The 14,625-nt window shown below is 43.2% G+C and overlaps 1 protein-coding gene across 2 annotated transcripts; it reads right to left on the reverse strand.

Moving 5' to 3' along the window:
- Positions 1–269: 269 nt before the first annotated feature.
- Positions 270–3,548, reverse strand: LOC113278468. Of its 2 annotated transcripts, none has more exons than XM_026527295.1 (5): positions 3,448–3,548; positions 1,787–2,055; positions 1,255–1,403; positions 1,026–1,164; positions 270–881 (listed from the first exon to the last, which is right to left on the reverse strand). In XM_026527295.1, exons 2-4 carry the CDS (start codon positions 2,048–2,050, stop codon positions 1,056–1,058), a joined length of 522 nt encoding a protein of 173 aa, XP_026383080.1. In that variant the 5' UTR covers positions 2,051–2,055; positions 3,448–3,548; the 3' UTR covers positions 270–881; positions 1,026–1,055. The 2 variants fall into 2 exon arrangements, with proteins under 2 accessions (XP_026383080.1, XP_026383081.1); XM_026527296.1 differs by having other exon boundaries at positions 270–912.
- Between the last annotated feature and the right edge of the window lie 11,077 nt (positions 3,549–14,625).

Below are 14,625 nucleotides of genomic sequence, written 5' to 3' on the forward strand. Positions count from 1 at the left end.
CAGAGCTGTACCTTAAGCTGCCTTCTTATTTTGCTTTATGTATCATTTTCTGGAAGACTGCAGATTCTAGCACTGGTTCACTTTGGGTGAACACTGGCCTTGAACTATGACCTGGGGTTTTAGCTTTATACTCTGCCTGAAATGCAGAGTCAGGTTCAGAGTTTTCATCCATGTCTTCTAATTCAGTTACCATGCGATGAACATCCTGGTGATTTTATGTGGTTCTGTATTTCACTATAACAAATGTGTGTTTATTAATTGAAGGTGATTCGCTAAAACCCTTTCCAGTTTCAACTATTACAGTACTCAGATGTTACAGAGAGCTCAAGAAAGTAAAACCCCAAGAAAGTAAAAAGTCAATTACATGACTCAGTAGTTACAAAGACCCAAAGAGTACCTTTTGAGTTTCACAATTACAGTATTCAAAAAATCTAAAGAATTACACAGAAAGATTCAAAGAAACACTCCCTATTTGTAAAGATATGAAACAAGGGCCGACATCCTGCTACAAATCACTGTAAAACCCATACGATATGACCGATTTCAAAAACAGAAATATTTGAAGGCAATGCTGTTCGAAAGGATCTAACTCAACAAACTATATATCATAATCCAAGAGATAACCAGGAAAACCCTTTTCTTGGTTCCATCTGAAACTCATAGAATCAAAAATGAAAGTGTTCCTAAATGCCACTAAATCGGTCGTTGTCATACAGTCAAAACAGCATCCAAAACTACAACCGATGAGATTTAAGTGAGCGTTTCATTAGCCTGAAAACTAATTATTGTTCCGACTCCACCAAGGAAACTAATCTAAGCTTGCATAATTTCTGTCACGGTCCAATCAATAATCTCTGCCAAAATCATTGATTTCTCTTCTTCTGAATCCAGCATCATGCAAACAAGGTATGACTAAGTTGACATTAACACATAAAATTGCAATTAAAAGAAAATATGGTCGAAATCATACTTTAAAATTAGTACATTAGATTATAAAGTACAACCAAGTCAGTAAGTCGACTTACAAATAGGAAACTTTTCAGACTCCAGAGATATTATTCTCCACATCCGGATGAGTTATTCAAATTAAGATGCACAAGTGACTCGCTTATTTCTTTTTTGGTGCAAGGAAAAGTCTCGAGGAACATCTGGCCCTGGGCATCCCTGTTTAGGTGGACAAACAAACTAGCAAGTCAGAATATTAGAAGCATCTTCACCTCAAACAGGAATGAGACTATAACTAAATTAACTTACGCAAAGGTCAGCTTTTCCTCCTCTGGTTGATAAGCAAGATAAATCTTATTAACTTTATTGCCAACTGCCATCAGCCTTAGACCATCACTTAAAAGTCTACGCTTGACCCCAAATGTTATAGGTTCATTGGTTGGAACCAGAACATTGATCTGATAAAGAAATAAAACAACAACTTTAGAGGAAACCAAAAAAAAATAAAATGATAATAAAAACTACTCCCTCCGTTCTTTTTTAATAGGCCAGTTTTTATAAATAAAAGTTTCAAAAAAAATAGTCCAGTTTTCTAATTGGGAAAGTCAAATGTTATTTTAAATTTTTGGGACCACTTTTCTCTTAACTTCTTTTGATGACAAGTGTCATGTGGACCACTTCACTTTACTTCTTTTGCTAATAAGTGTCATGGGACCATTTCACCTCACTTCTTTTATTGACAAGTGTCATGAGGACCACTTTCAATGATTAGTTCTCTTAATTTTCTTAAATTTCGCTAAAAACAAAACTGGCCTATTAAAAAAGAACGGAGGGAGTATACCTTATCAGATGAGAAATTGGCTAGAGAGGAAATGCTTATTCCTGTGTTGGATAAGGAAACATCCAATATATCAAATTGACCGGAAAGTCTTTGGTTCTCATCGAGCTTCAATAAGTCATGAATTTTTTTGGCAGATATGTTAACGGAAGAAACAAACTTTGATCGAACATCAAAAATATCAAAAGGCTTGTGATTGATGAGTGTCCGCGGCCTCCGAGATCGTGGCTCCCTTTGATCCATTTTTTCTACTAATAAATTTTCCATTGTACCTACAGAAGCCAATGCAATAATCAAAAACCAAGAGCTTCAATCCCTAACGAAGAAGAAGAATACATGTAACAAAAAACATGGGAAGCATATTATCATGTAACATATGTTCATGATAATCGCTAAAACAAAGTTAACATTGACATTGATAAAAAAATCAAAATTACAGACCTAAGAGCAACCACAGTCACGGCCAAATTTGGGGACTAAACTCAAATTTGGTCTCAAAATATGCCGCAACGGAAGGGACCAAACCCAAATTTGATCGCCAAAATTAGGGTTTGAGACCAAATGTGGTCGTTAACCCAGACTAAACGAAATATAGTGGGACGGAAGTATTAATAGCGTATGAAAGCAGACGAGATTTTAGTGACCGTATGAAATCAGACGGAAGTATAATTAACGTATGAATCAGGCGCATCTATAAACTCCGCCTAACCAAACGCATGTAATACATACGCCCCAACACAGACGTAGTTATATTGTACGCCCCAATGGGACGTTGGTATATTTTACGTCCCAATGGGACGTTGCTTTAATGTACGCCCCAATGGGACGTTGGTATATTCACTCGTTTAGTGGGCTAATACGTTATTAGAAGAAGATTAGTGGGCTAATACGTTATTAGAAGAAGATTAGTGGCTAATATTTATGTAAATTCACTAATCAGACGGTCATTAAAAGTGCGCCTGAATCAGGCGGTCATTGAAAGTGCGCCTGAAATCAGGCGATCATTAAAAGTGCGCCTGAATTAGACGGACATTAAAAGTGCGCCTCAATCAGGCGCACATTAAAAATGCGCCTGATATCAGACGGTCATTAAAAGTGCGCCTGAATGAGGCGGACATTAAAAATGCGCCTGAATGAGACGGTCATTAAAAGCGCGCCTGAACTGGGACGGTCATTAAAAGTGCGCCTGAACTGGGGCGTTTGTTATACTTCCGCCTGACTAAAAATAGTCTTCCACGACTGTGGTTGCTCAGTGTAAAATGCCAATTTTTTTTAGCTTTTGGTCTGCTATTTGGCATTTGGTCGACTCCATGACTGTGGATGCTCTAAGAGATACCAATCAGCGAAGTAATTAAATGAAATTCGATTCGAGCAATTGCTCAAAAAAGAAAAACTTCTTTCCCTGTAAAAATCATGTAATCGTTCTTAAACACCTATATTCATGAATATATACTCATCGTACTGGTTATGAAGGGGTTAATATTCATATACTCATCACAATCTAGAACATAAAGATAGTTACTATACAGATACCAATCATCGACGATCAACAGATCAAAACTAGAAATCATGATCTAAAACACAAAAATATTTACTGCACAGATACCCATTAATCGACGATCAACAGATCACATAAGAAATGAAATTATGAGGAGAAACCCAACCTGAAGCGACGACAGACGAGAGCTTCTTCAGAAAACTACCGAGTGAGACGGAATTATGAGGTATGGTTTATTAGTAACCGTTCATTTGTCTAAGGTTTTCTTTAAAGCATTCGTGATACATTCGGCCCAAAACCAAAACAAAAAGAATGATTCCTTGGGACCATGATTCATCTCTCGTAAGTTCAACACCGTTTTTGTCTACGTATTTCCGTTAATGGCCAAAATTAGGGGCGTGCAATGGACGGACGGATGCGGATTAGGAGCCACCCGCATTCAATCCGTTAAAGTTACGGATTTGGAAAATCCAACTGTGTCCAGCCCAATCACCCGCGAATTTGACATCTGCAGATCAGCGGATGATACGGGTTGGATGCGAATTAACCGTGAATTTAATCGAAAGAGAAAAAAAAGAAAGAAAAAAAAAAACTTATTCGTCTCCCTAATTTCCTCCTGTTAATGAAGTAAAGAAGCTTATTGGTGTTATATGCAACTCATAAAGCTCAGTGAAGCTATGAACGAGAAAGTTCTGGTATTCAGTCAACTCGTTGATCCTAATTCCCGTATTTGCAATCATCTCTACCCTGCTTTGGATTGGAGAGTGGGGGAAGAGATACTTCGGATGGATGGGACACTTGATGTTAGTAAAAGACAGTCGCTAATGATCCCAATAGTCAATCTAAGGTGATGCTTGTATCCATAAAGGCTTGTGGAGAGGGTATATGTCTAACCGCTGCTTCAAGAATTGTTCTGCTAGATGTTGTCTGGAGCCAGTCAGTATACAAGCAAGCTATATGCTTTGGGCCAGAAAAAGGTAGTATATACTTATCATCTCATTGCTTCAAACACCAGAAGAAGATAAGTACCGTGTACAAACTCAAAAAGATCACTTGTCTCGGTTGGTCGCTTCTTGATCTTTCTTCTTGCCCTACGGTGCGGGTGAATCCGCAGATTTCAAAAAACGCAACCAAACCGCACAGCGCGGATTTGAGAATTTCATCCGTGTCCGGTCCATAGATCTTGCAGATTGGGTTTCACCCGTAATTTTACGGACGGATACGGGTGAAATCCGCGGTTGCGGACTTTTGCTCACCCCTAGCCAAAATAGCCTTTATTTTATTTTATTATTTTTTTAATTAAATTTTTTTATTATATTATTGGATGGATATTATTACATGAAACTAGTTGGAAGCCTAACAAGCTAAGCTCCAACGACATACTATTACATTAATTGAACAGGTTGTTGTGCTAATGTACCAGCGAGCCTCATAGGTAACTGTGTACACATATATCTCACTATCAGACACGTGTATATAAAAAGATACGTGGAAAGCATGCAGGCCAAGACATCAAAACATGATGCGCTGCGAAACACCGAATAAACCCCGAGGAGTTACTTTATCTCATCCCCAAAAGAAGCTAAGATCAACGGTGGAGAGAAAGTTAGCTGACACGGACGTGACAGGGGCAGAAGACACTTGTCTGACACGAGCAGACCTCTCAACTACCCGCATTAAACAATCTGAGCAGTGTACGTGTCGATCAACCTGTGGAACGAGCGAGGATATATCTGCGGGATCAAGGGGCAAACGCAGACCTCTGCGTGATAGACGCAAGAACACAAGAAGATAAGGTTTCAACGGCCTTCAGAGATGGGTCCCACATTCTAACCTTATAAATACCCCTTCTCCACCAAGAGGAAAGGGGATCGGAAAAATCATGAAGGGAAGGAGAGAGAGAGATTGCAAGTGTAAGTTAATCCTTTAGAAGAGAGAAACATGTAAACCCAATAGTCATTCGACTACTCGTGTAACCGTGAAGAATATAGTAAAACAACAAACCCCGTGGACGTAGGCCTTAGTGCTGAACCACGTAAACCTCGGTCTTGTTTACATTTCAGCACTTTATATTTGTCTAACCCCATGGATCTTTACTTATACGTTTTTCTTTCTTTGTTTTTACCCATATCCGGTGCGCAAACGCCTCGCATGGAGTTGTTAGATGAGGCTATGATAAACCCGAAGGTTTTGAGCCAAGGAATCAACACTAGGATATCATCATCACAAATCTCTCTAGATTACGATGATTGGTTGTGAGCATTCGGATGCCTTCGTGATTTGTGTTCACAATTGGCGCTAGAAACAGGGACTTCGTCCCGGTAAAAGATTTATCTTGTCCTGTTTTCATTTTAAATTGGCATATGATTGCTCTGATTTATCAGCTCGGACCGTATAGATCATTTGTTAACTGTATTGTATTCAAAACCCACCTATTATCTTCGATAAGATTTATTGTTTTAATCCGTGGATTTACGATTTTCTTTAGATCTCGTGCGAACCCGTCTCTCTGGGGGGTTTTCGTAGTTTTTATACTTGCATTTTTAAAAGGATCTCCTTTAATAAAGCTTTAACCCGTGTATTGTAACTCGTGTGTATTAATCCTCTCCTGGAAGAAGATATTTCGCCAACTAACCCGATTCACGCGGATATTCCCGTTTTTCGTTTCGGCACCATGGCCGTAGTGGCACGCGCTGGGACTCCCAATCAGGGGTCCAACCAATCACATCGACTGATGGCTGAGCTTGAGGAACTGAAGAAGAGACAGCAGGTTTACGCAGATGTTGTAGCCTTGTTGGCCAGAGAAAATCAAGATTTAAAGGAGCGGATTGATCTAAGCACGAAGACCAGCCAAAAACTTGATGAAGCAAATTCCAAAGCACCAGAGCCAAACCGAGACTGTAGAGTCGTCATAGCGGCTAATGGAGACGCGACTAGGTGAAGTAGCGTATCCGACCCGGATTATGACGACGGAGAGTCATACGGTAACGAGCAGAAGAATTTAGGGTACCACCGCGCGATGGAAGAGCTACGAGATGAGATGATGGCCGAGATCAGGCAATTAAAAAATAGACAAGGCGGGGGGAGGTTAGAAGAGGTCATGAGAGAAGCTAACTCTACGCCCTTAACTCATCGCTTGGCCAACACCCCTATTCCACTGAAATGCCCTGTCCCAGCGTTCGAATGCTATGATGGATCCAGTGACCCTGCTGCACATATTCGGTACTACAACCGTGTCTTAGCTATATGGGGTCAGAACGACGCCGTACTCTGCAGATACTTCCGGTCAAGCCTGAAGGGATCGGCATTATCATGGTTCGATAATCTGCCACCAAACTCCATCCACTCATACGACCAACTCGCAGAGAAATTCTTAAGAACGTACATGTACAACAAGACTGTAAACACCGGAATGGATAAGCTCTTTTCACTAGCGATTGGCTACAAGGAAACCACGAGGGAGTACACTAACAGATGGCACAAGATCTGCCAAGCCATAGGGAGCGTGGACCCAGTGGTAAGCATCAATTGCTACAAATGGGGATTAGACCGAATGAGTCCCCTATTTGTTGAAATTCATGGGAGCGTGCCTAAGACAGAAGGAGATCTTCGAATAATTATCGAAAAGCACGCTCGACTTGAAGAAATTCAACGGGAAAACCCGAGGGCATATCCGCAGAGATCTCACCGCACCAATTCAGCGGAACAAACCAATGGGGCCAAAAGGAGTTGCTCAGTGGAGATACCGCACGAAGATAGGAAGGAACGAAGGGATGAACGAAGAACAGGTGACCGAAAATTCGAAGATCAAGTTTACACGAAACTCAACGCTATCTATGCTCGTATCCTACGAGAGATCAAAGGGAGGGAAAACTTGGAGTGGCCATGGTCTAAGGGAAAGCATCCCCCGAGATCCGAGAAGTCTAAAGATTACTGTGAATATCATTGTTTCAACGGACACCAGACCGAAAAGTGCAAGAACCTTAAAATAATGATCCAAAAATTAATTGATGCGGGAGAGCTCAAACATTACGTACGAAAGGATGTTACCGAGGATAGATCCAAGCGAACCAAACCAGTCCAACTTCCGGAAGGAAACCGAACAATCAACACCATCTCGTGTTCCGAAGCCACAGGGCCCTCACTTACAGCGCAGATAAGAAAGAGGTTACGGAAGCAATTCGAAGACCGCTGCGAATTGTATAAGGTCGATGGGATAGTGGTGGACGAGCACGAAGAATGGATGGAATCTCCTATCATCTTCGATGCCGAGGATATCGAAGAAGATATGGAAGACCATAACGATCCCTTGGTCCTAACGCTACCAGTAGCTGGATGTAACCTCAAAAAGATCCTCATAGACGGGGGAAGCTCCGTAAACGTCCTATTTTACGATGCATTCAAACGGATGAAGCTCCATGATGAACAGTTAATGACCTCTTATCACACCATCTACGGATTCAATGGAGCAGCCACGAAGCCCTTGGGAGACATCATGTTGCAGGTTAACGCAAGGCCCATGAAACTGGAAACCCGATTCAGTGTGGTGGACACCCCTTCCCCCTACAACGCTATTATTGGACGAAAATGGATACATAAACTCAAAGGAGTTGCGGCAACATACCACCAATATCTCAGATTTCCAACACCTGAGGGAGTAATGGAAATCAAAGGAGATCGGGTCACTACGAGAGAGTGCCAGGCCACTCAGGATCATATCAACAACGAGCAAGAAGAGCAGCGAAAAATCCGAAGAGTAAAAAATAAAGAAACCGCGAAAGAGAAGGCCATAGACCTGTTCCTCAAGGAAACTACAGGGAAGGGCTTGACGAAAGATGATAATGTCCTAAGCACAGAGACAAGTACTTCAACAACCAGCGAAGAACAGAAACACGCTAAATAACAATTAAAGAACGTCCCAGTCTTCGGAAACCCGAAGCCTGTGTTCACACCAGTGGAGCCCGTAAAATAAATCAACATAGGAACGGAAGAAAACCCGAAGATGATCAAAATAGGGACCATAATGGACGAAGGAAGGGAACATTATTTAACCAAATTACTTAAGGAATACGCGGATGTGTTCGCCTGGAAGCTAGGAGATATGCCGGGGATTGACCCAAAAGTAATCCAACACGAGCTACGCATCAAACCGGGCACGCCCCCGTTCAGGCAGAAAATACGAAAAGTAGCTCCAGAATATCATGAGGCAGTAGAAACAGAACTTCGGAAACTACTAGACGCAGGATTTATCAAGGAAGTCAAGTATCCTACCTGGATCTCCAACATGGTCATTGTTCCTAAGAAAAATGGAGGGGTTAGAATATGCATCGACTTTACTAATCTCAACAAGGCATGTCCAAAGGACAGCTATCCCCTGCCGAGCATAGACCAGATGGTAGAAGCAGTAGAAGGATATGAAGAACTGTCATTCATGGATGGACATTCTGGCTACAACCAAGTGGCCCTGGCAGAAGAAGATCAGCCACACACAGCGTTCTACACCCCACATGGCCTTTATTGCTACACTAGAATGCCCTTCGGACTTCGAAACGCAGGGGAAACATACCAAAGGATGGTCGATGCTATCTTCAAGCCATGGATTGGAGGAACCTTAGAAGTCTACGTTGACGACATGCTCGTCAAAAGCAAGTTGCATAAAGATCACCACCAGGACCTGAGGAATATCTTCGAAGCAATGAGAAAACATCACATGAAAGTGAATCCGGAGAAATGCACTTTCGGTGTCACCTCGGGGAAATTCCACGGGTATCTGGTAACAAAAAGGGGCATCGAGGTAGACCCAGCAAAGATTCAAGCCATAGTAGAGATGCCATCCCCAAAGAATTTAAAGGAAGTACAAAAACTCAATGGATCCATAGCAGCGTTGGGCAGATTTATTTCCCGATCCTCGGACAAATGCAAACATTTCTTCAATATTCTCAAAAAAGGGAGCAGGTTCGAATGGACCGTTGAATGCGAGGAAGCATTCCAAAAAATCAAAGAACACCTAGCCTCAATCCCGATCCTGCAGAAGCCAGATCCTGACGAGGTTTTGGCACTGTACATAGCAGCAACAGAAGACGCATTCAGCGCAGTATTGGTCAAAACCAATACAAAGATAGAACAACCTATCTATTACGTCAGCAAGACCCTCAATTCTGCGGAAAGGAACTATACTAAGATTGAACATCTCATCCTCGCATTGGTGTGGGCTACACAAAAACTGAGAACCTACTTCCTAACTCACCTCGTCAAGGTCCCATGCAAAGCACCATTGGAAGCAGTCCTCAAAAGCACGGGAAAAGTGGGCCGAATAGCCAAATGGAACACCCATCTGGACCAATTCAACATCATTCATGAAATTCAACATTCTCGGAAGTCCCAAGTTCTGGCGGATTTCTTAGCAGACCTCCCCCTTGACAACGACGAAGAGATTAAGGGAATACCAGAAGCCGAGGAAGAAAACAAGGATCCAATGGATATCCTCGAACCTGCGAGTCAAAGACAATGGGAAGTCTTCGTCGACGGATCCAAAAATAAGGAAGGAGAAGGAATATGCATTGTCATTATCACCCCAACCGGAGAAAGGATTATACAGGCACTTAGGTTGGAATTCAAAGATCATACCAACAACATTGTTGAATACGAAGCTGTCGTACATGCCCTCCGTATAATAATAGAAATGGGGGTAACCGATGTAAGGATGACAAGTGATTCACAGCTTGTCATACGACAAATAGGTCTCGAGTATAATGTGTACGATGACACCCTCTCAGCTTACATGGCCTTGGTCCAAACATAGGCATCACAAATCCCGAACATTAAGTTCCGACACTTATGCAGAAGGGACCTCAGACACGCGGATGCCCTAGCATATATATCATCCATGCTGAGGGATAAAAATGTCGAAGCTATTAAAATAGCAAGGGTATACGAGCCTTCGATTGCATCTCAATTCTCCTTCGCTACCAATAAAGATACAGTGGAAGAAAATATCGAAGACCAGGTAGGAGAAGACATCCATAACGACTTTGACGAAGAAGATATCCTGTCAAGAGAAAATCAAGACGAAGACTTCAGCAAAGAAGATGACTGGAGAGTGACGATCCATGCCTTCCTCGAAAAGGGAAGCTTACCTGCGGATCAGAAACAAGCTAGGAAGATACTGTCCAAAGTAGGAAGATATGATCTTCGGGATGGGGTCCTGTACAAGAAATCCTTCCTTGGACCATTACTACGTTGCTTGTCCCGGAAAGAGGGGCATCGAATTATAAAAGATATCCATTATGGTGACGCGGGGAATCATAGCGGCATGAGATCACTAGCTGACAAAGCAAAAACGCAAGGATATTACTGGCCGACAATGATACAAGACGCCGCGAGGATGTCCCGACGGTGTGAAGAATGCCAGCGCTTCGCCAAAAAGATCCACGCGCCGGCAACAATGTTAAACTCCGTCGATAGCCCGTGGCCATTTTCAAAATGGGGCGTAGACATCGTCGGACCTTTCATCGAAGGATCAGGGAAAAGACGATTTTTGATAGTAGCCACGGACTACTTCAGTAAATGGGTGGAGGCTAAGGCCTTGGCCAGTATCAGATACGCGGATGTGTTTACTTTCATATTCCAGAACATCATTTGCAGATTCGGTATACCCGCTGAAATTGTGTCTGATAATGGCAAGCAATTACAGGGGAAAAATATAGACATGCTCTTCGATACTTTCAAAATAAGAAAGAACAAGTCAACCCCCATATACCATCAAAACAACGGACAAGCGGAAGCTACCAACAAGACCCTCTCCCTTATAATCAAAAAACAATTAGACGAGCATAAGGGAAGATGGTGCGAACAACTGCACAATGTGTTATGGGCATACAGGACAACACGAAGATCCGCCACCGGGGAATCCCCGTTTCTTCTAACTTATGGAGCTGAAGCAGTCATCCCTACGAAAATCCTCATGCCAACCACGAAGACCGAAGCTTGGGAGAAAAACCTCACAACAGATATGATGTTAGAAAGGTTGGACGACTTGGAAGGAAGAAGGGAAGCAGCATTACAAAAGATGGAAAATTATCAACGAAGACTAGCAAGGGAGTACAACAAAAAGGTAAAGCTTCGGAATTTTGTAGAGGGGCAGTATGTGTTGAGAACAATCCCACGGTATCAGCAAGAAAAGAAATGGGGAAAATTAGCACCGACGTGGGGAGGACCTTTTATAATACACGACGTTGCGGGTAACGGTTCCTACTACCTTCGTAATCTAAAAGGCGAGGTCCTCCGGCATCCTTGGAATGCTAAGTGGCTCAAACCATACTTCCCATAGGAGCAACGCAGACTTGAATCTGCTTGGAGTGTACCAGAAGAAGAAGGGAGCCTGACCGCTCCACATGTTTCTATCTCTGGAAGAGGAATTGCAGGCCTCAACCTATCAATCAAACAAGCTTTCAAATTATCAAGTCAACGGAATCTATCGACAATATTGGGGAAAGTAGTTAATCTACAATCTCTCAGGGCTCCCCCATCAGTGTCCATAAGTGTAAGACCAGGGGGAAGGCACCCAGCAGAAAGAGATACCCAACCAATCTTAAGGCAACGGGTCGACGGAATGTGTGTGTAAATATTTTAACCCCATATCCTAGAACGTTGCCTCGGCCCCCACCGTATGGTAATCCTCTGGCCCAGGATTCGCCAGCGGGGTGACAGGTCTCAAGACGATCACGAAGGTACCTTCCTTCAGTATCGCACTCAAACACTTAAAAAACTTTGTTTTGTTTTTTTTCACAAATGCTTAAAATAAAAACAAACCAACATTGCAGGTATATCAAGAAAAGGATCCATTTCATAAAGGATGATTACAAAAAGTGAAAGGCCAATTCAAGGAAGGATACACATCAAAAAATATTCCTTTTACATGATATTAGCAAAAAATATTCTTGTTACATGATTACAAAAAGGGAAGGATAATGATGTCGCGGTCTCTACAAAATGCTGCGGTCTCTACCTAGATGATGCCGCCCCATCGGCAGGATTGTTCCGAAGACTTGAAGGGACGCTCCCACCAGAAGAGGGTCCCGAGGAGCCAGGCAAGGAAGAAGGAACTGGACGACGAGGATAGTTCTTCACGAGACCATGATCGTTCTTTAGGCCAAGTTCTATCCTCTCCAGCATCTTGTTCGTCTCCTCAGCCAATTGACAACGAGCCTTGTGCTTAATAACTGTTGTCCGATGTTGGGCTTGGGATAATAACGAAGATAGCCGATTCACTTCTCTAGAAGCAGCACCAACGGCCTCCTCGCGGGTTGCCGCTAAATTCTTGAAATGATTGGTCTGTTCTTCCTGCTGCGCTAAGGAAGATTGAGCCTTTTCAAGTTTTTCATTTGTGACGCGAAGGTGTCCCTCGAGCTCTGAAAAAGACAACACCACGGAGTTAGCGCAGAAAAAACATGGTCACACTCGATGAAATAGGGTTATACCTTCGACACAATCCGAAGCCTCTTCATACTCATTAACAACCGCATCTCGCGCTTCATCAAGATGTTCATATTCCGTGGATAATTTCTTATAGTCTAGTTGAAGGTTGGTGAGAGTAAATTGACAGGCATCTAATTCTACCTGCTTCATCGAATCCATGTGACGAAGGTGGTCGACCTCTTTATTTATCTCTGATACCCCTTTGCTAAGTCTGTACATACACACTTCAAGATTCCTCTCAGACTCAGCCTGACGAGCTACGTCGGCACGGGACGCGGCAAGAGCATTGCTGAGAGCGCAGACTTCGGCACGGGCATCATCTCTTTCTCTGACAAGACATAGCATACTATCCTTAACTCCTGGAAGAGGAATGGATCGAGCCTTCTGTAATTCTTCTTCCAGCAGCTGAATCCTAGACTCCAGCAAGGAAGTACGCTCACGGGCTTCCCGCAGACTATCACGTGTCCACAGCAGTGTGCCATTAAATAAAGCACGATCATGGTTGTACAGATTTTGCATGTCGACCATCTGAACATGCCTTGCGCGCCATACCTCAGCCCGAGCATCCCATTTCTTGGCTTCATTCTTAATTTTCTCAACAAGATCTTTAATACGAGATTTTTGCCGTGCTCTTTCGTTTCGAAGCCATACCAGCTCGGGGACGCCACCCGCTGGAGATAGGGTGGGGAGACTCAGACAGAACAACTAAGAAATAGAGGAATGACGACACACTGCGAGGGAAAAAAAACAAACCTGTGAAAGCTGAAACGTTGCCGCGAGTTTGCTCTAACTCAGCGCGAACAACAACAAGCTCTGAACGAAGACTGGCCTCCGCTTCACCCAGATTTTCTTTCTCCTTGAGGCTTTTCCTCAGCTCTTCTATTTCCACCTCAGCCGCAGATAATTCCTTTTCTCTGTGACGAAGCTTAGCCTCGAGCTTCAGAGATTTCGCTTTGAAGAACTGATACAGCACGTGGTTACAATGCTCACTCCTCATCATCTACACATCAAGACGACAAACATTATTTCACCGAAGAATTCGATCGTCACGAAGAAGTATGTACGAAAATTTACCTCCGAGACACGCTGCTGCGGAAAGCCATATTGATACGCGTCGGCTATGGCCATCATATCTGCAACGGAAGTAGGAGGCTCCGGCACAAGGGTACCTTCGGGAACACTCAAATTTTTTCCCCAGGCTTCAGACACCCGCGCCTTGGAAAACATCTCCATCATGCGACGGGTATACGCAGTAGATTCCTTTTCCCCAGCAACAACAGGGGCGGGATGAGGGACAAATAGAAGATTCTTTTCCTTGAACCAATCCATTATGGCGTCCTCACCATCAGACGTCGGCGACTGTGGAAGATTACCAGCAGGCGCATCAATGACCGACTTCCCCTTCTCTGACACGGCCCCTTCAGCACAAATGTCGGCACCTGCAGCATGCTCCTCCGCGCCACCATCTTCAACAGTAGCGTCTCCATTACCATCACCACCAAGAACATCCCAATTATCATTGGGGGAAAGTAAAGAGAAGTCCTTAGGAAAATCGAGGACATCGTCAAAGAACTCACCCGTGGAGTACATCCGATCAAAAGAAAATTCTTGAGAGGTGGGAAGGGTATCCGCGACATCACCAGCAGGGACAGAAATGTCACCAATAACCCCGTCATCAGCCACCACGACTTTGTTTCTACCTTCATCACCATCATGACCCACGAAGACCTCTTCTTCGACATTGATAGGGGAAGTACCAGTACGTTCCTCCCCATCTGTAATCTCCTCATCCTCAGCAAACTCTTCGTTCACTGGACTAGTAACTTCTTCATGGGCCTCAGCCTCGCCCATCACAATGGTAGAAGAC

This window comes from Papaver somniferum, chromosome 5, assembly GCF_003573695.1.
Source record: "Papaver somniferum cultivar HN1 chromosome 5, ASM357369v1, whole genome shotgun sequence".
Classification (NCBI taxonomy): domain Eukaryota; kingdom Viridiplantae; phylum Streptophyta; class Magnoliopsida; order Ranunculales; family Papaveraceae; genus Papaver; species Papaver somniferum.

Coding starts and splice junctions, on each gene's coding strand:
- LOC113278468 (XM_026527295.1), bottom strand. CDS start 2,050: ATGGAAAATTTATTAGTAGAAAAAATGGATCAAAGGGAGCCACGATCT. Junction 1,404..1,786: donor CCAATTTCTCATCTGATAAG/GTATACTCCCTC, acceptor TTTCTTTATCAG/ATCAATGTTCTGGTTCCAAC. Junction 1,165..1,254: donor GAGGAAAAGCTGACCTTTGC/GTAAGTTAATTT, acceptor CCACCTAAACAG/GGATGCCCAGGGCCAGATGT.